The 27437-nt window shown below is 38.3% G+C and overlaps 1 protein-coding gene across 9 annotated transcripts in view; it reads left to right on the top strand.

Annotated features, from left to right (window-relative positions):
* The window catches only part of LPP (LIM domain containing preferred translocation partner in lipoma), a 654410-nt gene that overhangs the window by 476459 nt on the left and 150514 nt on the right, over nt 1-27437 (top strand). For all 9 annotated transcript variants that reach the window (XM_081302853.1, XM_081302852.1, XM_081302849.1 and 6 more), the window contains one exon: nt 18612-18738. In XM_081302853.1, the coding sequence (XP_081158979.1) occupies nt 18612-18738 (127 nt within the window). The remainder of the gene's footprint in view (nt 1-18611; nt 18739-27437) is intronic.

Genomic DNA, 27437 nt, shown 5'->3' with positions numbered 1-27437 from the left:
CATTCTCCAAATAAATGCCAGAGAATAAAAAAGAAAGTGAACACACCATATGACTTCCCATGTTTAACTAGCAGTTGTTCTTGTCCCCATTTGCCCTTCAGACTTATCTGAGGAACCTTCTAACCAACTCATTTCCTGGGCCTCACCTCAAAGACGCTGAGCTAATTAATTGGTCTTATTGGGGAGGCACTCTGATGTGTTCAGCGTCCCAAGTGATTCTGATGGGCAGCCTGGATTTAAAACCTGTGGTATCGACAGAAGGTGGGCAAACCGAGGGAGAACAACTGAGGATGACCATGGAAAAAAATCATCCTAAAGCAAGGACTCAACAAACGTACAGCTGCTTAAAGCTTCACCTCCACTATTTCTTATCTGTGTGGCACTTGCAGGAAGTACCAAAAAATTGAAAAAGAAAAAAAAGAAAAAGAAAAAAGGAGGAGGCACAACCTCAACACTAAGTATGTGAGAGCTGTTTTTATATTCTTCAAACAGATATTAGGCAGAGGTTAAGAGAGACTTGGGGAAAAGTGAGGGAACCTGGCATATATGTAGTTAGCAGAAATACAGGTATTGATTGAGAACTTAAGCCAGGCTCCGAGTTTTCAAACTCCTGTACTTAGTTACAACTCATCTTTTCTCTTCATGCTCTCTCATTTCCCATTTCCCAGTTATGGGAAATTATCTAGTTCATTTTACACGTGAGCAAACTGAGCGATGCCTGAGTTCTCACAGTACAAAAGATCTCCTGCCACCTCCTCCCATATATCGTGGTCTAGTCTGTTGCTGGGTTCAAGGGTAAGAGAGCTAGATTTGGGGTATCCTAACATTCTTACTGACCCTTTCTGATTTCTCCACCAAAACTCTAAATACTCCCATGTCATCTAGGCCAAGCACAGCTCTCTTATCTTCAAGGATGGCTGAAGTGTCTTACCTTAACTGCCCCAGGCACCACTGCAGAAGAACCCATGACCTTGCTGAGAGCCACTGCATGCCAAAGAAAACTTAATTTCCCTAAGTACTTGGGAGAAGAAAAACAATAATCTATATGATGGACTTTTGGCTGGAACCCATATCCTTTATGAGCAGATAGAATTTGGCATAGCTTATATTCTGATTTAAAGAACAATGTTTTGTTCTGATGTCATTTGTCTAATTAATGTAAAAGAGGATTGGATTTTTTTCTACACAATGTCATCTAGTCTTTGAGATTTTAGAGTTAAGCAGCTCAAATCAATCGCCTTGTCTTCTGTGAAGCCTTCTAGATGCCTACAGCTATAGATCTACTCTTAATGTTCACAGGCCTTATGTTCATACCTCAGACATAGTGGAAATAGTTCCCTCCTGGGATTTGTTGGTTCCCTCAATAAACATTTGTTGAAAACCCCAAGGTATTCAGCAAGGTGTGTTGAAGGATGCCACTGTATTTGGAAGATTGAGGTAGTGCACAGAGGATGTGGAGGGGGATCATGGCACACGAGAGTGTGAAGGCGGGATTGAAAGTGGTTTCTAAGTTCTGCTCTGGGTATTATAAAGAGGAACCAGAAAATTTTTGTGAGGACAGAGAAGCAATATTTGTATTTTATAGAGAAATCCATCTAATCGTGGCTCCTCTATCTGCAAACACTCAATGAGCACCTTTTGCATGGCTGATATCATGCTTGGTGAAGATGCAAGACATAATAACAAATGGTCCTTGCCCTCAAGGAGCTCACAGTCTATTGAGTTGCCGTTCTGCCTTTCCCACTAGATTGTGAGCTCCTGGAGGGCAGGCACTTGTGTTCATCTGAGAAAAAAAAAAAAAAAAAAAAAAACATGCATTTCAGAGCTAAACCTAGATTACAATCCTAGCTCTATTACTTTCACTATTGCACATCAGTTAACTGATCTCTAAACTGAGGCTAAGATTGCTGGCCTCACCAGGGATGTGCACAGACCTAACTGGAGGAAGAGATGTGGTTACCACAGCAGGCGGTCTGTATCACTCTTTCTCTATCACAATGCCTGGCTCATGGTTTGCACATAGAGCACTTCTGCTGCCTGCCTCGCTGAAGGGCTTGCTTGTCTGTACTGTTGGGAAGATTTCAACAGTAGGTCTGCCTGACATCTAGTTTTGGTGGCCAGCAGATCCATTCTCAGCTTAGACTGTGCTCAAGTCACTACTCCTGGCTGTGAACTGGCAGTCAAGATCAAGAGTTCTGTTCTGAATCGCAGGCATACATCTTGCAAAAGTCAGAACCAAAGTCAAAAGAAAATGACGAAATTTCCTCTCTGTCCAAAATGCTTTTATTTCACCAAGGGCAACAAATCTTGGCAGGAAAAGTTGATTAGTTTGTCCTTATGTAATCAATTGTATTTGCAAATGACAGAGTCCTTTTCACAGTGGCTTAAAGGGGAGGTCTTGGCTATCTATGGTCTTTGTTTGACACTTTGTTTTCAGAGCATTTTTGCAATTCATTATTCACTCCTTCCCTACAAAGTCTCTCTGAGGTCCTCAGGGTGGCAATTAATACCCTTCACTGGGGGGATATTGAGACTTGGAAAAGTGAAGTGGCTTCTCAAAGTCATATAGCTCACTGTAGTGGCTGTTGGTGAGAGGTCGGCTATTTTTTCCAAGGAAACATGAGAGAAATGTTAGGACTGTTGATCTGGTTAACACATGATGGTGCATCAAGAGTTGAGCTCATTTTTTTTTTGTCTCAGAGAGTTACCTTAGAAAGAAATGGAGCCTCTATTTCTTCTTTGTAGAATGCTGAATGGGGTTTTAAAGTCTGATATGCTTCCCTGACCTGTGAAATCACTGTGTCTGTTCCCTCGGCTTTGATCACAAGGTAAACGTATTCCATCATGGGAAGAGTCTTCCATTAAAGTTATTGTCAATATGTACATTTAGCAAACTCTTAAAGATTTGCATGATGATCCCAAGGGCTAGTCATCTTCAAACCTACTGTGTTCCAAAATAGGCCAGTGAGATAGAGATTGGGTGACATGTGCTAGGGCATATGACTAGAATAGCGGACACTGGGGGCTCCAATACCAGTCCATTGGTTTCTGAGTCCAGTGCTTTGCTAAAATGCATGACATCTTAATTCATCATTTGATCTTCTTGCTGTTTTTTCTTCAAAAATTAAAATTGGTAAACTTAAGTCTATAAACTTCTAAGTTTGCCATAATAATGCTAGCATGAAGTGTCTGTTGAAATGAAAAACAATATGCAGTTTCATTTGTTTGAGAAGTTTGCTTTTATTTCCCAGTTTTACCTGTAATTTTTCTAATGTTCCAAAAAAAATGTTCAATGTTTCTTTAATCTACAAGTTGGAATGGAGAGGTTGGCCTAATTTCTGTTTCCCTTCAAGCACAAGCAATAACACATTCTAAAGGATGATAAATAGCTGTGTAAAATTTAGATACATTCTATAAATACTTACTCAAACCCCTGTAGTCAGAACCAGGTAGACTGAAAGAACAGTGGAGGTGTTCTCCCCTTCTACACCATTCTCCCTCTTCTAGAGGTAGTTGCTAAGTATGAATACAAAGGTAAGTGTCAGGCAGACCTGGATTTGAATCTTGCTCTACCTGCATTACCTGTTATGACTGTAGCTAACTACTTAACTTCCGGAGCCTCCATTTCTTCTTTGTAGAAGGCAGCTAACAAAATGTAGTTCTTAGAACATTTATTTGGTACCAAACCTGTATGTTTTAAATAGGCTATTATAGTTACCTTGTATCACTGTTTGTGTCTTCATCTAAGACACTTGGTATCCACCTTTGACACACTTGAATACATTTTTTTTTCCTGGAGAGAAACAACTTCAGCTGCACCTGATGTCATTTTAAAATATGTGTCATGCGGTATTTTGCATTTCTAAGTTTGTCCTTACCTTTATAATCAAAGTGCTGACTAATGCAGTATCTGCCACCCTGGCACCTTGTGCCTGCTTGGTAAATACAATTTGAATTAACAGATTTTCATTTTTAGTTATGAGTGAAATATAATAACATAACCAAAAGTTTGGAAGGTAGAAAAGGGAAAACAGATAAAGGCAATGTCACACTTGTCATACTCCATGTGGCACAGGGATTAAGACCATGGACTATGGGAGTCATGGGAATCTGGCCCATGCCCTGAGTGTTCTGCTTACACTTTTGTTCTTTGATTTCCTCTTTGTGAAGGAGGGAGATAAGGGTAACCACCTCATCCAGTTGCAGGACAATGAGGTCCATCTGAATTATATGGAATAGGACCTGTCTCAATAAATTTTAACTGTAATGATGATAAATAAAGATGATGAAGATGAGGATGTCAATTGATTTGTGAGTCCCCTTTATGCATATTTGCTATTCCCCCAATACTTGAGTCCTATTACTTCTCCTGCTTCTGAGCTTTTTGCAAGAAGTATGTACATGAGGAGGTTGGAGATGATTAAACACATTTCAGGAAGCTGGGCCCAGAGAGGTGATATGATTGTCTATATAGCATTCAGCAAACTGGCAAAGAGGAACCTAGAACTCAATAATGGCCAGACAGCTCTGTCCTCAGGTTCTATGTATTTTTCTTGTTGGGAAAAAAAAAAGAAAAAGAAATTCTTGACTTCTAATTGCTATCTAAAATTATTAAATCACAGAGTCAGTAAAGCACATTGAGTTCTTTCAGTCTGGCTTTTATGATAATGTTGATGCTGCATAATGGTGCCTTGTCCCCCCTGACATGGGTGCCTGAGGAGTGGATGGGGAATACTCCTGGAAGCTCACAGCTAAGCTCTTATGTAAAGACAGCACATGAAAAATACTTTTCATCACTCTCTGGAACACTCAGAAGACTAGAAAAGAAACCCAGCTTCCATTGTTCTTGTTACCCCTCATACAGCAGAATAACCCATGCAAAATCCCAGGACACCCTATATTCTCCACCCTGGCCTCCCTCTGAGCATTGAGTTGCTGCTATCAGAAACCACTACAATCACTTGAAGCCTCATTTTCTTCAGCCTCTCATTAAAGTAATCACTTATTGAGATTAGCAACAAGAAGCATTCATTTCAGCCAGTAACGTCTGCCTGAGTCTGGAGCAGCTGACCTGCTGTGCCAGGCTCCTGGAATGATCTGCTGACCATGGCCCTGGGCCGCCTCATGTCTGTATTGACTATAGCAGCAGACAGTTCCCTCACCTACACTAAATATTACAGACATCTTCATTCAAAGCATGATGAGTCAAACAAAAAGGAACGTGGAGGCAGCTAAGAGCTGTGGGCCTGAAAGGAAAGTTGCTGCCACCTTGATTGTGCATGCCTCTTCAAATCTTCTCCAAGGATGCTATTTTTGCTCCTTTTCTATATGTCCAAATTCTACCTTTGTCCAAGATCTAGTTCAAAGACCACCTTCTCTTGTGTGCATCCTTTTCAGTACACAACTGCAATATCTCCCCTCTGTGTTCTGAGAGCACACGATTGTTTTGCATTGTTCTATCTATGTCTAGTATTTCCTACTGTATCTCCTAGAGATCATACATCTCATTAGTTTCTTCACCATAGCACTTAGTGAAAGCACTTGGGATGAATGTGTTCTTGACAACCATCACCTTGGTTATATTTAGTTTAGTGTCGATTAGAGGCTTGCTGGGTTGCATCGTATAAGTGAAACAATGTGATCCTTCACATGCTTGATGTACTATATCATCAGTTACTTGCTTTTCTCCAAAAGCCTCTCTTTATAGTCAAGAAACATTAGCATCTGAGTCCCTGACATTAAGCATTGTCAGGAGGGTTAAAGTGCTGCCGAATGACCCGGGTCACTGCATTATATTTCTTGATTAGAAAAAGGATAAAACCAGTAATAACTTGCTTTCCAGTTGTTACTAAGCTAGGTAGAATTATGGAGATGGTGAAACATATAAAGTTTTTGATGATCTTTATGGTGGTATTATAATAACAATTCTGCATATTTACAATACTTAATTACATCAAATGCATTTAATTCTGATTGCAGTGACACCTTGGATTCTGTCCTTCCTAGTCTCCATGAAGTTGGGAAGCAGTTTCTAGAATCAGTTTGGTTGGGGATAAATCCTAGCTCCTTCTCATACCAGCTCCATGACCTTGAGCATGTTATTTAGTTTCTGTGATCACAACGTCCTCATCTGCAAAGTGCAGTAGCAAAAGTTCTAATCCTTTTGACTTACTTCAAAGGTTAAAGGAGATTAGTGCATGAAGAGAGTAGTAGCTCCATAAATATAATTATTGAAACCCCCAGGCATTGTATAAGTCCTCTGATGAAGAAAATTCTCTCCATATATGAGGTATTTTTCTTTCAAAGTCATGTTACTAGGCAATAGTCACTGAAACAAAAGGGCAGAGGACAGATTGAGGCCCATCTGATTCTTAGAGCTTTGAACTCACCTGTGTAACAACAAGAAAGCCATGGGGGCTTCATAGAATGAAGAGAAACACCCATTGTTAGTCGAGGAAAAGGAAACTTGAACAGAGATGGCCTCAGCATTGCCTGAAGAATTCTCTGTGGGCCACATCTGTTTGTGCCAGCTGTTGTCAGTCTGTGCAGGCTCGCCGAGAATAACAGCAGTGATTTTCACTTTATAGCAACTTCCATCTCAGGATCTCAGAAGGCTGCATAAATGTAGATTTGGGCTCCCAACATTTTTTGCCAAGAATGAGCATACTTTACAGAACATCCAGAATGCGTCACTGTTCTGAGTGAGGCTTCCACGGTGGAAACAGGATTAAACTAGTTTTGAATTAGACTTGCTTTCTTGATCTGAGCTTTCTTGATTTTACCCATCATTTTCTAGATGACCTTGAATAACTCAATTCCTCTTCTTGCCTCTGTTTTCTCACTCCACTGGTTTCTGTTTCTGATAATCCACATAGTGAAAGAGGTCTAGAGCTGCCTCCACATTTTAAAGAGACCTTAGTTCTTATAGAATATGGTCTTAGTCTTTGATTCCTGGTTAGCCCAGAACCCAGAAGAAAAATGTATCCCTTGGGTCCCTGGTAAACTGCACCATCTTTTAGTGTTTCTGTATGAAAGAATATGAAAGCCTGTTACTTGTTTTTCCCTTTGCCCACCTCCAGGGACAGTACTCTTCATTATTTTATTTTACCATTTCAAGAATTAACCTTAACCCTCCAGTTTGTGTCTGAGATTGATAAAGGAAATAGTCTTTTGAAGAACATTCTACCATTTTGCTGAGTCATCAGTGGAGACATCAAAAATGGACACATGTCTCAATGTTTTGTCTCATACCATCTGCATCAGGGTGACCTGGGGTGCTCCTTCCATCCTTGGTTGCCATCTTTGAGCACAGAGGAAATAGATCATGAAAGTTGTACTTGTCTTTAAGAAAATTTCCTTTGATGGTTCAAGATTTGGTAGAATATGATTAAATTCTCTAAAAATAAGTAGGTAAGCTATAAAATATCACTGGAAAAAAATGCAGATGAGTTGTGGTCAAACATGATGTTTGGATTGAAATTGCAGATTCTCCACTTTATCAAGATGATCTTCATACATCTGTTTTCTCATTTGTAAAATCAGTACAGTAAGTACCTGATAAGGCCACTCAGGTGATTACATGAGTTGATTAATGTAAAATGTTTTGAACATTGCTTGCCACCTAATAAACACTCAGTGTACCTTTATTATTTTCATTTTCATAAAGTATAAATCAATAAATATATAAATGAAACACTAATGCATTTCCCCCTGTCAGAATTTGTGAAAAACCATAAGAAAGTCCTTTAATAGGAATAGTATTATTTTAATTGTGTTTATGATTCATTCGAAATAATAAATGTTGCTAGTCATTAGATTAGATTTTGGAGAACGATCTTTCTTCCCCTCTGCTTCAGTGCTGATGAATGATACTAAGTCATTTATGTTCTCTCATCCACTTTCCTACCACATTTGAAAGACAACCACAGCTCAGACCTGACAGGCTGCTTGTGAGCATTTAATACAAATAATCATGAGCCACTGTTAAATCCAGCATGGGTCATGTACCATCTCAGGTGTTGCTCACAATGGCTCTGAAACAAAGCTATCCATCCTCTCTCACCTGCCTGACCGCCCCCACCCCACCCCTTTATGTGAAGACTCTAATGCTAAGATAAGTTTTTTAAAACTTGTAAAATGTTGAACCAGGTTGTTCTGCCTCCAAAGCCCACACTTTCTCCATTACACCACAATCAGTGTTTGTGAAAGTAAAAGGGCCACGTTAGTCTCCAACCTCTGATATAATTAGCATCACGCTTTAATCAGTGAGGGTTGACTGCCTTGATTAACCTTTATGATAGATCATGTAAGTTTCATATTTCTAAATGAATATATAGAGGCATCTGTAAATTAGTAGAAAAACACTGAGCTTGGATCAGAAGACTCGTGTTTAACTCCTGGCTCTGCCACTTGGATTTTGGCTAAGTCATTTGACATATAGTTGCTTAACAAGCCACTAGCTTGGTTTGTTTCTTTGTACCAAAAAAAAAAAAAAAAAAAAAAGAGAGAGAGAAGAAAGAAAAATAAACAATAATATCATGCTTTGGAGTTTATTATACTGTAAATAATCTAGTATTTCTGAGTATTGCATTGAGCTCCTTGTAGACTCTAAAGGAGCAAAGAAATGTGAAAGGTTTTAAATTCTGTGATGGACTAGAAAGCTGTTTTAGCGCCTCTGATTTTTTTTTTTTTTTTTTTTTGCAGGAGAGAGTTAAACCCAATGTACTTAACCTCTAAGCCACATCCCCAGACATTTTACTTTAATTTTTTTTTTTTTTTTTGAGACAGGTCTTGCTAAGTTGTTTAGGGCCTCACTAAGTTCCTGAGGCTGGTGTTGAACTTGCAATGTTCCTGTCTTAGCCTCCTGAGCAACAGAGATACAGGCAAATACCACCAAGTCCAGCAGCTCCTCTGTAAATTCTACCCCGCCTCCAAGTCCTGATTCAAGCCCCTTATCATTTTGACATGTTTTTGGTATAGTCCAGCCCATAAGGACTTCTCTCTCCTCTGAATCCATATCATTTGGTGATATATTTGCATAAGATTCATACAGCAGGATGTATCTAAGGATAAAATTAATTTCTAAATCAGCATAGAAATAAATAGGGTACATGGACCATCCCATTTAACTCATGAGATAAATCCTACTGATCCCATTTTATTATTGAAGCAACTAACACTTAGTGAAATAAAATCTTGCCCTGGGCCACACGATTTGTGAGTAGTGGACATGGGATTTGAACATTAGCAAGGAGAATCCAGAACATGGACACAGCATCTTAGTCGTTCTGATTATTATTCACATTTGTTTTTTCACTTTGTTCCTTTACTTCTCCCTCGTATGCCTTGATTTCCTGACTGGATTACAAATTTCTTAAACTAGATGCATCTCATTCATTTTGATGAGTGCCTTAACACCCAATTAATTACTAGTATTTGTGGATAATTTAATCTAGATCTAACCAAAGGCTGCAGTTTGCTGCACTGCTTGAATGAATAAGGACTTTGGACTGCTTCCTCTTTGCCTGTAGCTGGATACTGAACTCCCCACCATGTTGAGCTACTTTGATTTGATTTTCACAGGTTAAACAAAAAGTCCCTTTTCTGTTATTCTCACTTAGTCACCTTGCCTGCCTCCCTGCCCAGGTCTAGAAATCCAGTGTGGTCAGTGTGTCTGTCAGAGGGTAGACTTGTTAGCTGAGGGTGGCATTATTATTGAACAAAACACATGCCCTTTCTTTGCATTTCAGGTGTCTTGAGTCTCTGAGCAAGAACCCCTTTGACTCAAATGAAAACCACCTTGTGTTAGGTGATTTATGGGGAGTTAACCATTTGTTTGCTGGTGTGCATTTCCCACGAAAATCTCAAAAACAGAAATTTACCTCAGCCATGGAAAGTGATGTGCCAAGCATCATATTTGCATATTAAAACTGAAAATTGATTTGCATGTTATTTCAGTGTCTTGTGTCACGTTCAGGCATCTGTCAATCCTACTAGATAGAAACAGCTTGTACAGTAGGAAAGTATTTCTGTGCATATACACTGAAAATCTAGGTGCCTTCATTTTTTTCAATTCATTTGCACTTTGGGTTCTCCATTCTCTCCTGGCATCATGCTAGAAATACTAAGAACCTTGTGTTTTCAAAAGTGTGCTTGTTATTTTCTGTGAGCATCCACTTTTTACTATGTTCTATTTAAATCATTTAAAAATCTTATAAAGAAAAAATAAATTACTCATAATCCCACCATCCTGACATAAGCTTCATTAACATTTTGGTATATTTCCTTCTAGTATCTGATTTTTTATACTCACATATAGGCACTCTTACAGATAAATTTTTCTACATTTGAAATTATCGGATGTACTATTTTAATATGCTCCTGTTTTCTTAACGTCCTAATAGCAAGAATTATGAGACAATAAATAATTCGTAATAAGGGACTGGGAAACCAACTTTTTTAACAGACAGGGGTATTGAACCATGGTCCAGGCTGGAAACACTATGGGAAGCACTACATTTTTTTCTGAAAAGTCTTTTTCAGAGCTCTTTGTTAATGGTGTAGCTTTGGGATGCAGAGCTTTGCTATGGAACAATGAGTGATGACATCTTTCTTCCTAGCATTGGCACAGCTAGCCCTTGCATTGTTCCAGACAACCAAATAAAGATGGAGCATCTTCCCAGGGAAAGTCACTGCCAGATACTAGTGGAGAGCAGCAAACACTAAAACATGGCTTAGTTTGAAAGCAACCAAGTTCATTGCATTTGTCAAACATTTATATCATTGCTCTGGTTGAGATGAAGCCATCTTGTAACTCACCTACCTTTGTTAACATCAAATCCCTTTTACATAACATGCATAAAGCCTAATTAATGAGTTTAGCCACAGTATTCTTAAAACAGCTTCTTTTAGCCTCCCATAGAGCTAGTTGAGAAAGATCTTCTTACTCTACAGAAGCAACCTGCTTTCTATTTAAGGAGAACCCCTTGGAGGTTCAGAGCAGGAAGCAGGGAAGTAAATACTGTGAATCAGGTCAGCAAGAGGATTATCTCTGACCTTGAAGATCTGGGGATCCTACTTCTCCCCTTTCCTGCTTCTTGTCTACCAGGACAGGTAACATCAGTCCTTGTGCCTTGTCTGCCTGGAGCTCATCCAGACAAGGAAGCACGAGGGAGGCTGCTCTGCTCTGAATGGCTATGGGGCTTACGTCATTACTTTATGTTTTGGTGCCAAAGGCTAGGATGTAGAAAGGTGAACAATTTGAAGGGCCAGCAAAACATACATTCACCAAATGTCATGTATTTCAAGATTTATTGTTGAAAGTACTCAGAGTGATTACATCACTTGCTAGAGCATGGATTAATGTGAAACTCAGGCATGCTACACTGAAGTACTTTATCAGCAGATAGGAAATTGGAGAGTTGCTGGAGACAACCTATTCTGCAAATATTCCACTTTTTAAAAGAAAATCACCTTTGTTAGTGGTTTCTACCAGTCCCTCCTGGTAATTACAATTGCCATTTATTTGATGTTTAATATTTTACAATGCTTCTGAATATGAATTAGATATTATTATCCTTTAGCTTATATATGAGAAAATCAATAATAGAAAAGCAGATCCTTAGTAATAACATAAAGAGTATCTAGACAGGAGGACTAAGAGCTGGCATACTCCAAGCCCCAGCACTCTTGAAGCTACCTTGAATATAGAGGTGGAGAGGTAGGTGTGAAGAGAGTCTGCCTCCCTTCAGCCCAGCCTAGAGCACCATAAGGCCTTGTTGTGCAAATACAAAGCCCCCCTCAGTCAAAAGTCAGTAACTTCTTAGCAACTCCATCTTACTGAAATTCAGAATCCTCAGTCCTTGCCCATTACTGCAAATTTGGCTTAAGAAAGAAGATTTAAAACCATCAAGCATGACATGAGAAAAGGAAGATGAGACCATTAGAGGTTATAAGAAAATCAAGCTTTTGGAAGGGGAAGGCTGACTGGGAATGGGTTTCACATCTAGACTCAAACTTTTTAATTTCTGAGTCTTCCTCTTCGTGTGCATACCATTCATCTTTCAGGAAAATGGAATTTCTGAACAGAAGAACCAAAAGCATGCTTTCCTGCCCCTATAAGGCTGTGACGAATATGAATTTATGTGCTGTTAGCAAACAGGCAGTTTTCTCTTTTTCCTACCTGCTGACTGACTTCTCTGAGGTTCATGCCTTTTAACCTGAAACAGAACAGGTGTCCATCAAATCATCTGTGTTGACCAGAAGGGGTGCTTTTCCCATTTACACAGTGAGACGTTGAGATTAGAGTATGATATTCAGTGAGAGAAAGTAGAAGCAGCCACAGAAAATTGCAAACTGCAAACTTGACACAGCTAAATGGGCGGTGGGGAGAACGAAAATATCAGAAATATATATATTTTTTTCTGGCAGGCTTTCAGCTCTAAAATGGGGCTAATTCTACCTTTTGAAAAGAAGATAATTTCAATGCTTCTTTTTTCAAGAACATGTAATTGAAGTCATTTTCCCTCTGAGAGAAGGAACCTCTTGTACATCATTACAAATGGACAAGAAAAATGAGCATCTCTGGTACCCAGAGTGGTAGAGTATTCATTATCATGTAATCTTCCTGAATATTTTGGCTGCCTTTTCTTCATGTTATCTGTTTAGGCGGTATTTTTCTGGTAAGGTTCAGATTTTCAGTAAGTTCAAGTTATCTAGCACTATGGAACTAAGAAATCAACAGTAAGAAAAAGTGACCCCCAACAAGGCCACTGTCAGAGTAACTGGGCTGGCCGCAGGTGTGGGGTAGCCATTTTATACTGGATCCTTTGGCACATATGTTGAAAGAGTTGAATTGTGACAGATTCAAGGTGGTAGGTATTCTGGGAGTCTTGGCTGTTTACCAGGCTTCCTTTTTTCTTTAGAAAGTTTAATGGGATTTTTGCTTCTCCACCAAAGGAAGAACATGGTAGCATCAGGTGGCTAACCTTTATATGTTCTTGATTTCATAAGACAAGTGTAGCGAAAGTTCAGTAGGCTGCAGAAACCCCGTGAACTGCCCGTGACTTACTCAGATTCAGAATGCTGAATGAAGTTCTGGGTGTTTCAGAAGATGCTGACAAGTGACTTACGTCCCCTTATAAATGGAAATCTCTGTAATAATGAGGTTTCCACTTACTCAGTGTGTCTGTTTTTATAGACTACAAAGTATCCATGAATATAAATATCTGTGATTTCACTCTAAAGTTCAGTAAAGATATGTGCTCTGCAGATTATGGGCATACAAATATGATAGAGTAGAATCAAAGGACTCTTTGAAAATATCATTTTACACAGTGAAGAAACTGAGGCCCAGGAAATGGAAGTGATTTGATCAAAGTCACTGGGCAAGTTAAAGGCAAAAGTAAGATGAAAGTGATTCTCAATAGTCAGGTCTTCTGTAACCATGTAGAAATACACAAATCACTTACATCCTATGTAAGAATGCATAAAACACTTCAAACACCACAAAGTGTTGTAGAAATATGATGGGTATTGCTATTCACGTTATTTTTAATCTGGTGGAATTTATTTGTTCACCAAGGATTCCATCCATGTATATATTTTTATTTTTGTAGAAATTATTTCCCATTAACACAGTCCCACATGTGACTGCAAATTGGGCATTATATTTCTTTGAATGACAATCTCCTAGGTTTGTAGCAAGGAAGAAGGAATGGCAAAGAATTGCTTGCAGATACTTGGATGTTTTGTATCTAAGAAAAAAAATTGTAGAAAAAAGAAAATATAGAAACATATATAGAAAATAAAAATCACTTTTCCATGTCTTTCACTCATTAGCTTCTGAGCATGTTTATTTTCAGTCTCCCCCATGAAATAGTTTAAGGCAGGTCACCTGGTGAGTGGATGGCTTTCCTCCTTGTGGTAACTTGGGGCCCAAGCTCCCTCCTTCTTGTGCCTCACATGGCCACCTCTAACTGCAATAGGGAAGGAAAGCTGTAGTCTAGCTGCGTGCCCAGAAAGGAGAGGAAAGAAGTTGTGTTTAGTTCAGAAGTATCTGCCATACGAAGTAAATATTCAGAGACCTTTTAAAGTCTGTTAGCCATTCAATTGCTGAGTAATACCACAATGTCTGGTTGCATTTTTAAATGGCCTTGGTGTTGGAAGATATTTGCCAGTCTGCTTCTTTACTAAAGGCAACCACCATTTCAAAATCTTCTGATGATCTTCTATTTCCTAAAACACAGTCTTGACATTGATCAAAGTCCACATTCCATACTCTATCCTGGTTCTGCTTCTCCTCTGTTTTCCTAACAGCTTTGCTGATATGTATGATCCTTTATAATAACTGTTTTGGACATCACTTTCTATCTCTTCTCCTTCCTTTCCCCTCCCTTTGCTTTTCCCATCTCATAGCACACAGGTATCTATTCCTGTGTCTTAGTGCTTACAAATGTTTTTGTAATTCTCTTTTTTCACGTCCTTTTCTTCTTAAACTGTGTTTTGTTAGAGGTAGAAACTCTTAATAATTTTTTTTTTTTTTTTTATTACCAGTTCTTGGATCCTGGCAATCTCTTAGGAAGAAAACGTTAAGAAAATTTTGAAGGAGTCCTCAGAAATCTATTACTTGATAACTCACCTGTGGATTATATAATGTTACTTTGTTTTTACTAAGGGGTCCAGACATTTCAAAGAACATACATATTAGTGATTAATATCAGTACTTGAATGTCTTTTTCTTAGAAGAAAAGACGAAAGGTTTTGTTTATATTTTTTCACAAGATCTGTCGAGCAGTGGCCCTCCAAGAGCAAGATGCAAATAATGGCATCTGAACCCTAAGGCCTTGCAGTGCCACAGAAATATGCCCCACTTGGCAAACCCCAATTTCATTCAGGGTTCTGCCACTTCTCAGCAGTGGTACCTCACACAGGGTCACTTACTTATCTTTTTGAGCCTCAATTTCCTCATCCTTAAAACAGGATCTCATATCATACATGGCTGCCATTTATGCATTTGAGAGTGTATGCATTTGAAAGTGGGAACCTTGAAAAGGGACATGAACATGTGAGGAATTATCATGCCACAGAGAATATTTTGCTGCTACTACTCACACTTTGGCTCTTGACGGAATATAGAAGAAAATAATGCACATCATCCCTTTCCCAGTGCCCCACCGCAATTTTCAAGTGTGCTTTATTGCTTATCCATGACACTAAAAGTTGTTTACTAATCGATAAGCTGGCAGAGTTGTTCATTTTCTTAGGATATGATAGTCCTGAGCACAACTAGAGGAGAGAAATTGGAGGGGAGTCTGTTTATCCAAATGAGGCAAAGACTAGATTACTCCTGTCAGGATTGAATACTGAAAGGCCTAGGCTATCTTTCTTGGTGTGAGAAACAACTCTTGTACAAGACAAGATCTTGTATTTTTCCCAATATTTATCCCCAGGTGGTAAGTATTAAGCACTAGGTAATGGAGGAAGGGAGTCCAATAGACAAATAAAGTTCAAAAGCACTAAGAAATGATCTTTTGAGGCCTTTCCTCACAGAAATACCAGTAATCCATGATTAATATTACAGGTGGTCTCTAGCCTCCCCTGGGTCTACTTAGAATTTCTCTACTTTTTGTGGTATAAAGGTGGTATGTGTTCAGTAGAAACCACAGCTTCATATTTGGAATTTTGATCTTTTTCTGGGCTGCTGATAAGCAGTGGGATGCTCTCTGAAGATGCCAGGCAAAGGTGACAAGCTATAGCTCCCACTCAGCCACTGGTCACGGGGTTAAATGCCGGCACTCTGCAGTTCCCTGTGAGGCTGAGCTGTGAGACTGAGCTGTGAGGCTCAGTTAGCTACATTAAAGGCATCTTTGACTTTGGGTGTTTTCAATTTACAGCGGATTTTTCAGCACATTCCCCCATCATAAGTCAGAGCGGCATCTGTATACCAAAGTAGAATCTAAAAAATAAAAAGTCTTTTCAAGTTTATTATTTCAGAAAACGTACAGCAAAGAAATAAGAAGGAATATTCCAAGAATCAAAGGAATGGTGCATTTTTCTTTTTAATCTGTAAAACACTGACAAAGAAAATATTTTAAATTTGACTTCCACTTGAAATGTATGTACTAAGGGGTAGAATCTGAATTTCTGGCTTAGATTTATAGATGACATGTTCACTTTCCTGTTACTATTGAAAGACAATGACATATGTCTTTGACAATAATATATTGTGTCCATTCCTTGTGGATCTCCCCTAAGTCTGGAAGCAGAAATTATGAGGTGCTCTGTAAGAATTGTTGACTTAATTAAAATAGTCAGCACCATTTTTATTAGAGGTAAGATTTTGTACTTTGCTAGAATTGTTCTGTAGGAAGCAGTGTTTGATTAGGGGTGGGGGAGGGGGGAGCCATGGCATTTTGATAGAGATGACACCATATTGGGGGTTGCAGTTCTCCCTTTATTGCAAGCCTGGTCACTGGTCACTTTCATGTCCAAGTTTTCAGTTTTGCTTCCTGAACTGGGATAATGCCCTCTCAGAGACAGGTTGGAAGATTCAAGGAGTACCTCTTCATTGCAACAATCTAAAAGTAGCTAAGCCCTCTATTGCATGAGATGCAGGCTATCCCAGTTTATTTCTCACAAACACTGTGGGGTGCATTGGCAAACTCTTTGCACAGAGGGAACCTGAAGTTATATGAGATTCATAAGACTACCTAAGGACTCCAAGTTGTGTTATAGCCAAGTCTCTCTCCAGCTATAATAAGCCATGTAATATACCCTTTACTCTGTCTGACTGCAAATTCCCGTCTGGATGTGGTCTCAGAGCCCTACTATTCACTCTACACCCAGGACAGAACTTTCTATATTTGATTATATCATCCCTCTAATAAAAACCCTTATCAGAGTTTCTTCTGTTCTGGATGTTCCTGAGAACATCCAGATACATTCCTTGTAGTTTGTGAACTACTTAAAGTCTTAAGCAAATTCTCTGTGTTTTCATAAATACCATGGTTTTTTTTTTGTTTTTTTTTGTTTTTTTTTGTTTTTTTTTTGCCAAAAGAGGAATAGCTCAGCAGATTTTGAGAGTTGTACCTGGTCTCAACTGTGGGCTCACAGTCCTTGAGAAGTTCTAAACACCTCAAGTGTGCCAAGGCAGCAGTGAGCCCCCACTTCCTCTCTTCCCGCCCTCCAGACTGAAACACTGAACCACTTGTACTTCTTTGTACTCACATAGGTTGCTCGAAACTCTGACCCTTTGCTAGTCAGAATTCCCCACTTGACTTGGGTTGGGAGCATTTTGCATGATTTTGGTGGTATCTGGCAAATCTTATCACTTCAAGCCATCATGGTAATAAAACAAAAGTTCTACTTCATGAATTGCTAAAGTAGAACTACATACTGTAAAATAAATAAATATAGAAATTAAAACTCCCCTAGAATTTCATACCGGGGGTTGGGGGAACTAACAATATGCCCTTTCTGATTTTTTTCATGTCTTTGTATAGTTCTGTAATTAGACAAATTATACTCATTTTACAAAAATGGGGTTTCACTTAGCCATCCTATTATGCAGTTGAATTTGCTAAGATCATGCTGTTGTCATCTTCATAGGTTTGTACATAGAAATTTGTATCTAAAATGATCCTTTATGTGATCCATTTAATGGTTAGTTACATTGTTACTTTTTGTTCCTCTCAAATATAGCTCCTGTCATCAGTCTTGGTCATATAATTTTATATACTTATCTGAGTATTTCTAAATAATTTTCTAGAAGTAGATAGCACATGCACAATTTAAAGTTTATTAATACTGGAAAGTCACTCATCCAATGTTCATATCTATGTATATGCCCAACAATGTACTCTGCTTCTTATAATTAGTCATGTGTGCTGTTTCTCCCTCCCACTTGAGTCCAATCGTCTCCAAGCAAGCACTGTGCCTACTCTATCTTAGAAATTCCCTACTGCTTGCAGATGTTACACAAAATAGACATTGTAAGAATAAGTGATTAAACAAATAAGCAAAAGAATAAATGTGCGTGTTAAAGAAGTCAGTAGCCCACATACTAACTGTATTGGGCAGGTAATATTTGCATTTCAGAGGAGCCTAGATCTGCCATTAATGTTTATCAAGTCAAAGAATGAGTCTGGGGGATGGTCCCTTGTGCTGATGTTACCATAAATAGCTCTCTCTTGTTCTTTTGGGGACTCAATTTCCTATCTCACTATGAGGAAATTGATATGATTCTTCAGATCACCTAGTTGTATTTTTTTTTTTTGTGACCTGATGCAGGCCAGAGTTTCTTTACATTTTTCCAGTCTCCAATCCAAATATTCCAACAGTGAAATAAAATTCCAGGGCAATGTTGGGCCCAACATCAAAGACTTCTCTATACATTTCAAAAAATGGAAAATTATTATAGAGAAAAGGCCATAAACAGTGAACATTCTCACATATGTTGAATAAGATTGTCTTACTTAGACATCACACAAATAATTAATGCCCTAAGTCTCCAAACAAGCAAAGCTAGTGGTTTTCCTCCCCAGTGCACACACTAATTACCTTGGTTGATTCTAGACTTCACCTAAAGGGGCTGTATCCTTTCTGACTTTCAGGGTGGACACACAGGGCCTATGGGGCCTCCATCTATGCCTCCTTCTTTCCGCCCAGAAGATGAGCTCGAGCACCTAACCAAAAAGATGCTGTATGACATGGAAAATCCACCTGCGGATGAATACTTTGGTGAGTGGGGTTTAGCGCTGACTTCTAAAGTAAATGTCCTATTCCACTTTTCTTACTAAATAGTGTCATCATCTCTGCTGATTAAGTATTTGAGTCTGGATGCATGAGAGTTGATGTGCACGCACACATCACTGAGTAATTGTGAGGATTGTGTTAGATGCTATCATAAATGGGAAACTACTTAATTTGAACTATAATTGCCTTGGTTCTCAGTTTCTTGAGACGTACTTTATTTCTTTATTGAAGCCAGTGCTAGGAATCTAACTCAGGGTCTTGTGCATGCTAGACAAGCACTCTACCATTGAGCTACATCCATAGCCCATAAATATGATTTTAAGATTTAACTTTTGACCATTTGTTAGCTATCCATTAGGGAAAACAAATCAGATTTCTGTGTACATTCAAGTTTCTCACTGTTCTAAGAGTCATGTATAGAATATGGAACTGAGTGTGATCTCAACTCCATACTCTCAAATCTTTTCCTTGTCCAAATTTAGGTGACGATGTTCCCTTTGTATTTTTAACTTCCTCCTTCCTTAAAACTGCAAATAACTAAGAATAGTTAATTCTTCCAGTCCATTAGTAGAATACAAAATTATGAATTATATGCCAATTACAAGGTACCATGAACACATAATTTGTCAGAGTGGTTGTAATGGTTCAAAAGCATTAAGACAAACATGCAGATAATTACTAGTCTAGTTAAGAAGTGGTAATAGCCATAAGAAGGCCAAGGTCAGATGTTACAAATTTTAAAAGCTCAATCAGGAACATCAGGAATGTTTTATAAAAGAATTGGTGGCACTTGAACCTGGACCTTTCAAACCAATGTCTCTCAAATTTTCTATGGTAAAGACTATTTTCACTCTCATCTATTGAGACCAATGTTTTTGCAGCATATAATTAAAATTAATTACTAGGAAAATAAATTAAAAATATAAAATACCAAAAAATACAGTGTGAAAACCAAGTTTTATTAAATTTGAGAGATTAAAAAAATTATGCAAGCTGTTATAGGAGGTTTTAGACACTCATTCTCTGTTTCTTCGCTTGTCTCACCCCAGGATGACAAACATTTCTTAGTCAAACACCCATCTGAGGACCACTTTTTGAGTAGTTGCTTTAAGGACATGTGGAGAAAGACCATTTAGGGTGCAATTTGAGTAAAGGCTCAAAGGTGGGAAAATTGCACAGGGCTTTTGCTTCTTCAAATATTTCCTATTTTCTTGTCTTCCCCCTTGCTTCCTATTTGGGAATATGTAATGAAAGGTAAACTAAGGGCACTGACCCAAAGCCGCATAGTGAATGGAGTGGGAGGAACTGGGATGTGAAAAACATGGCCTTTATATGTATGCAGGTGGCAGTGTAGCTTAGCCAAAGAGCACATGAGTGGGAATACAGAAGTCTGCTTCTAGTCCCTCTGTGCCCATGGCTGGCTAAGCACTATGAGCCTTCCCCTCATCTGCTGGAACCCCATTTCCCACCTTGGTAAGTCAAACATGTACAGAAAATATTCTCTAGCTTTTCTTTCAAAACTAGTAAATTCACTAGAGAATCAGTTATGAATCCAAAGAAGCATAGTAATAAAGATGAACATTAGTTGATGGAGATTGGCACAAATGCATGCATAAGAGTAAAGCACAACAAAAAGCCAAAGGAGGTCTCCAGTTATATGAAAATATACTAAAAGTCTATCATGCTCTTGTCATTACAGTGGGAGGAAGGTATATAAACTTTTTAAAAAGCAAAGCATGTTAAAAATGAAAAATAAGGTCTCTGGATTTGAATAGATTAAGAATGAAAAACTGACTTCCACGTGTATATGCTTCAAATATCATAGCAACAAAATAAATAGCAATGAAGAAAATGGAACATGGACAGTGACTGTATTAATGAAGACTTGCTGAACATTCTGGGTAACAGATAAAAATTACTACCTCTGTGTTCAGGAACTGTCATAGCTCTACTATGTACTAGCTTAGAAAACTTGAGCAAATTATTTACTCTCTAAACATTTATTTTTGTTTTATCTATAATATGGAAATAATATCTATCTTATACTGTTATTGTGAGTAATGAATGAAATATTTATAGAAAGCACTTAGCCAAGTTCTTGGCATGTAGAATATGCTCAGTAGTCAAAGTTCTCCAATGCTCTTGAGGCTTGCAGTTTATTTAAGAAAATAAGATATGCCCCTTAAAAACCCATCAGCAATACTTGATTTAAATTTAAGTTCTTAGCAACAGTAGAACATGTGTCACTAACTGGTAAATAATCATTGTGAAATGGAGATTACTAACCATGAGGGAAATTTTTTAAAAAAGAAAGATGGCTAACTTTTATTGAGTGTTTATGATATAGCAGCACTATTTTATGTACTTCACAGAAATTAACTTTATTTCATCCTTACAGAAAAACAACCCTGGGAAGTAGATGCTGTTATCATTTCCAGATTAGAAAATTAAGGTGCAGAAATATTAAGTATTTTGCAGCTAACAGCTGAAGCACGACTCTATTAGATTCCAGGCTCAAGGCCTGCATCTTTAAAATAGACAGTATAGGAGAAGGGGAGAGTTAGCCAAGCTGCACATTTTAAAAAGAGTTTATGAAGCCAGATGCCATGGCACATGTGACTCAGGAAGCTGAGGCATGAGGATCACAAGTTCAGAGCCTGCCTCAGCAATTTATGGAGGCCCTAGCAGCTTAGTGATACCCTGTCTCAAAATAAAAAGTAAAAAAGGGGTGGAGATGTGGCTCAGTGGTTAAGCACCCATGGGTTCAGTCCCCAGTACCAAAAGAGAAAAAGGTTTATGAGGAGCCTAGCTTCAGATAGATGGAAAGAAAATAAGGGATAGATACTCTCTTCTAAGAACACAAAATAAACAAAATATAATTTGAGTCAGGTTTGATGAAGGAGAATGTACTTTTGTGGAAAACATCCAAAGACATACACCCTCCTGGGTAATGCTGGGAGCAGACATCAGTCTTAACCTTTAAAATGTGCTTAGACAATTCACAATGGCCAAACTATGGAGCCAGCCTAGGTGTCCATCAACAGATGAATGGATAAAGGAAAGGTGGTATATATACACAACCGAATTTCTCTCAGCCATGAAGAAAAATGAAATTATGTCATTTGCAGGAAAATGAGTAGAACCTAGAGATCATCATGTTAAGTGAAGTAAGTCAGACTCAGTAGACCAAGGGTAATATGTTTTCTCTCACATTTAGAAACTAAAGAGAAAAAAAGGAAAAGAAAGGCAGGTGTTGATCTCATAAAAACCAAAGGGAGATCAGTAGCTGAAAGGGACCAAGAGGTGGGAGGTGGGAAGGAAAGGGGAAGTATTGAGAGTGATATTGGCCAAATTATATTGTTCTATTGTACACATGTATGAACAACAATAAATTCCATCATTATGAACAAGTATAGTGCACCACCAACAAAAAAAAAAAAGTGGAAGAAATTTTTAAAATAAAATAAAAAGTACTTAGAGCCTAATAGGATCTGTGCAGAGTTGTGGTGTTTTATTATAACACAAGACAGAAAATGACAGTTGATTCAATTAAAATGCAGCCAATGTTGTTGGAGGATTCAGAAAAAGAAGAGGAAACATCCAGAAGCAGGAGTGGAAAGGTATTTATGAAGTTGTTAGCCTCTGAGTCTAACAACTCAGTCTTTAAAATCAAGCTAGTCTTTAGAATTAAGCTAGAAAGTAGGAGGATAGGAGAGAAGTAAACTCATTTTTGATGAGAGGAATTTTGAATACCAAGGAAGAAAACCACTGGAGTGAAATGCCCATGTGGGAAGTAGCAAATTTTGAGGGAAAACATTGGTGAAATAGATCAGGACCGATCTATAAAAGGCTTTCAAACCCTGGCTGAAGGCTAAGGACTTTATAGTCTGTAACAAGTCGTTGCATATTGCTGAGATGCATACCAGGGGGTCTGTCCCATCCATAGTGGTTAAGACCATGGACTCCCAGCCAGAGTGCCTGAGTGGAATACCCACTGTACTTTTACTGGCAACTTAAAGTCTGGAGGCAAAGGACATTTTAGCAGAATTATTTACTGTTCCACTCTTTAAATGCTTCCCATGAAATGTCTCTGTGCCTACCACTTTGCTAGGCCATAGTGCAACACACATGCAGAAGCTGTTCCCTCAGGGGGCTCACAGGCTCCTGGGACAGGTGGGAAAGACTCACAAAGATGGGACTTCAGTGTGGATGTCAGCTCTGTGTTGAGTGTGACTTAGGGTGCCACATAGGGTTGGAAGAGATGTTCTCTATGTCTGATACATCTGTCTGAAGACAAGAGAAAGAAGATTACTTAGCATTGTGTTTGGGTCAGGAGGACTTGACCCAACAGACATGGATAAACTCCTCCTTTGCTCTCTATCTGAATTTCACATTAGGCCTATTTTGGGCTGAAAATAGCATTGCCAACCAAATACCACCCTTTAAAAAAAAAAGCTTCTCCCTCACAATACCATCCCAACCCCAACCAAGTCCCATTGCCTATTTTTTTTAATCCATCATTTTTATTTAATACTGGAGTTTTCATTGAAACAGGAGCTGATTTGTTGAAGCTTGTTGTGTGCTTTCAGGTCAAAGATCTCTAGTAGACTACTATATAGTAGCTAGATCTATCTCTATCTACACTAGCTGCTTCAGGGAGTCAGTGGAAATTACTTATAAGTGGTGTCAGTAGAGTAGGCTCCCTCTGGTCATGTCCCTTACTTTCTGTGGCACCAGTTTTTTCCCCGTAAGTGGCATGATTCATAAATATATTGCTGTTTTTTTTTTCCTTAGGGAGCCTCTTATTACTTGTAATCATTTTTACTTGTATTTAAAGAATATTATAATTATGGTATGATTAATAGAATTGGGAGGGGTTTCAAAAAAATCACCTCACAGATGATTTAAGTACATAAGAGAAAAGTACTTTTACAGTGAAGAGGGCTACTGGAAACTATCTAAATCCAAGTGATGAAAGTTAGCATCACCCGTATAGGGCAGAATGCCATGTGCCATACACATCACCTGTGTAGTTATCTTGCTGAAGTATGAAACTGCCATCCAGCCATTAGGACATGTTAAAAACTCAGACAATGGGACATTGTTTAAGAAAACTGTCATGAGTTCTTCAAAGTTGTCTGTACGGGCTGGGGCTGTAGCTCAGCAGTGGAGTGCTTGCCTAGCATGTATGAGGCACTGGGTTTGATCCTCAGTACCACATAGAATAAATACAATAAAGCTACTATCATGTCCATCTACAATGAAAAAATAAATAAAGTTGTCAATGTAGACAAAGACTGTTCTAGATAAAAAGAGACCAAAGAAACATGCCGCTGAAATGCAAGCATGAGTCTTGATGGATTCTGTATGAACAACAACAACAAAAACCTATAAAGGATTTGGGGCAAAGTTAGAGGATTTTTAATATGAACTGTATTTTGGAAAACACATCAATTTTTATTTCTTGAGTGCGTAATGAAAAGTGTATTGCAGTTATGTAAGAAAATATCCTTGTTTTTAGGAGTTTTGTGTTATAGTATAGGGTAGAGTGCCAGTCATTATGTCTACAACCAACTTTGAAATAGAGATAGAGAGGGATATGTAGAGAGAGGTAGAGATAAATGTGAAGAAAGTGGACTCACCTCAAGTTAAAACCCAAGATGCTGTAAGCATGGACTTACAAGGACACTCCTCTTCCCCCAAAATGTATTGAAACCTGTCACATATTAATTATCTTAAGAATTAATCCTTGTGTGGATAGAGTGACATTCCTACAATCTTCTAAATTTGCTTTCTTAATGACTACAGTGAGTCTTTAAAATCCCCTTTTCCATATATGTATTTCCTTACCAGACACATGTGTTCCTGTTCTTGGTGAGATGAGAATCATGGCAGGGTGATGACACTGGCTGGTATTTACCTAAAACTCCACAGTTTAAAAGAAGTGGGTCACATTAGATTGGGTAAAGAGAAGTGATGGGAGGGGAGGAGAGGGGAGGGGAGGGGAAGGGGTAAAGGAAGGACAGCAGAATAAAATAGATATTATTATTGCTGTGTTTATATAAGTGACTACTTGACCAATGTGATTCTGTAACCTGTATACTCAGAAAAATGAGAAATCATATCCCATCTGATTCAAATGTATGATATGTCAAGGTCATTGTACTGTCGTATGTAACTAATTAAAACAAATAAAAAAATTAAAAAGCCCAGTCCCAGCTGCTGCATGACTGACAGATCTAGCAATTTTGTCTTCATTTTGCTGATGAGAAAACAGAGATTCAGAGAGGTTCAAAGTATTGTTCAAGGTTAGGTAGCTGATGACTTCAGGATTTGAACTCACTTATGATTTCTTTTTCATTCTGATTCTTTATCATTATAGGAAGGCTAAAGCTGTCAGCTCAAACCATCAACAATTGACTCTTTGGATATCATATCCTCCTTTTCCTTCTTCAAGGGAGAGTCAAAAGGACCACTTATACCCTAGGCTATGTTTTGTATTCTGGACTTCAATGGCTTCGATGATTATTTCACCTGTCTTTAACATCCCGAATTAACTGAGAACACACTTAACAAGCTTTTTGCCATAGCTCTGATATGTACCTTAGGAAGATAGCACCCACAAAGCTACCTCATCAACCTTGTTAGCTCACTGTAGTTGACTGGGGAAAGGCAATTCGCTGAGGATCATAAGTCATCATTTTTTGTCAAATCAGTGCTTATTAAAATATCACAAGCAAGAACCCTCAAGTGTATCTCAGCAGGGTCTATATTTAAGTGATTTCTTTTGAAACAGTGCTAGTTTTAGTGTTTCCATGTCATTCCCTGTACATCTTCATTATAAATTGGGAACATTATCTACTACATCATTAGGTAAATGCGACAGAGGGTGAACCATGGTAGAGCAATAGATTGAGCCCTGTCTTCCAAGGAAAGATAAAGTCTCTATGTTGCTCACATTTACTGTCTACTCAGATATCTGTTTTGGTTTTCTAGATTTCTTTACATTGACAAGGGTGTCACTAAGGGGGGGCTCTAAACTCTGCCCTATGGTGGGCAGGGAGGAAACACAGAAGGAAGTTGGAGGTAGGAGAAAACTCTTCTCTAATTGTGTGAACCAGGCACTGGGCCTTTAGTCCAGCTGATTTGTAGCAAGGCCACAGGACTCGGTTCCAGTGCTTACATCTTGGTTCAATCTGTTTTCTTGGAAAACTAGAAAACTATGTTTATACTTGAAGAGATTCTCAGTTCTAGTGATAGATGCTTAGAATGAACGAGTGGTAATGAACTATAACTTATTATAATTTAGGGCAAGTTTAGAATTTAAAAGAGGAGAGGGAGAATTTTTTAATTAGCTATTAAAATGAATGGGTATCACTGCTAGAAAAGGGGAAGCCTACATTGCTAGTTGCCAGTTCTGAAGTTTATCTTTTCCAGGCAGTTTTGAGGGGAAAATATAAAGAAAGCTGTGATCGTCTCTCACTAACCTTGAGACATCTCTTTAAAATTACCCGAGTTTTCCCTGTTGACCCAGAGCTTCTAACTTCTGTGCTTTCATTCATCTTTAAGGAGAAGCATGTTTGTATGTAAAAGCTACCATATGAATATGCCCGTGACCATGGCATGATTTTCATTAGCAGTATTCTGGCTGAGACTAAACTAGGTTTGTGTAACCCAAAGCTGAAAACAACACTGTTGGAATACAGTGTCTCTGGAAGTGGATGTTATAATAATCTGAGGATGGACTGAAAATATCTGACAGCATATTTTTAAGCATGAAGCCATAATTATCTTGGCATTGTTTATATGGTGTTGTCTTGTTCCTTCTTGTAAAAAAAAAAAATGAAGTGTGTGAGTCTTAAAATTGTTTAGTGAGCTATTTGAAGAATCACTATGCTTTCAGAGCAGCACTAGGTAAATTCTCTTCACAGAACTTGGCATTTATCTAAGAGAATTGTTTATCTCTGAGCATTGTTAGTGGGGAATATTGAGATTTTTTTTTTTTTTTTTTTTTTTTTTGCATAAAGCCAGGAGATTGTTCTAGTAGAGCTAGGTTTTACTCTTCCAGAGGGCAGCTGGATGGAAGAAGACAGGAGGCATCAGGGACATTGACACATGCAAAAGGCTCAAGAGAAGAAAGGAGTGAATAGGAATGTGCTATCATTACTTTAATGGAAATCCCATCTCACCATACTTGGTGCAAGTTATTTTCTTAATGGAAATGAAAATGGAAGCTCAAAGGACATTCATGAATAGAAACAGACTTTCCATAACAAAAGGGACAATAGTACATTTCCTCCCTATACTAGTTGGACTAGTTGACAAGTGTGCATGTCTAGAACACTTTGACAAAGATACTGAAATGAGGAGCTATCGTTTGAGGTACAGTTGAAGATATTAAAAAAAGGAGGAAGCTTCAAGCCCTGCTTGATTATTATTGGAAGACTGCCATAGGTAAAAGGAATTTGACTTAATATTTGTGGTTCCAAAATTAGCAACATAGGCATGGGAGAGGGAGTTGGCAAATTTCCATTCAGAATAGTGAAAGGACTTTTTTTTTTTTTTTTTTAATAGACAAAACAAAGTCCTTGGAAAAATCTGGGCCAAAACCCAATAACCCTTTCTTGGTGAAGATAGTGAAAGGTACTGAAACAACCAATGGATGATAAGATTATATTTCACAG

The sequence above is a fragment of the Spermophilus citellus genome (genome assembly GCF_964194105.1).
Source record: "Spermophilus citellus genome assembly, chromosome: 7".
NCBI classification, from domain to species: domain Eukaryota; kingdom Metazoa; phylum Chordata; class Mammalia; order Rodentia; family Sciuridae; genus Spermophilus; species Spermophilus citellus.
This window is presented reverse-complemented; position numbering and strand designations above follow the sequence as displayed.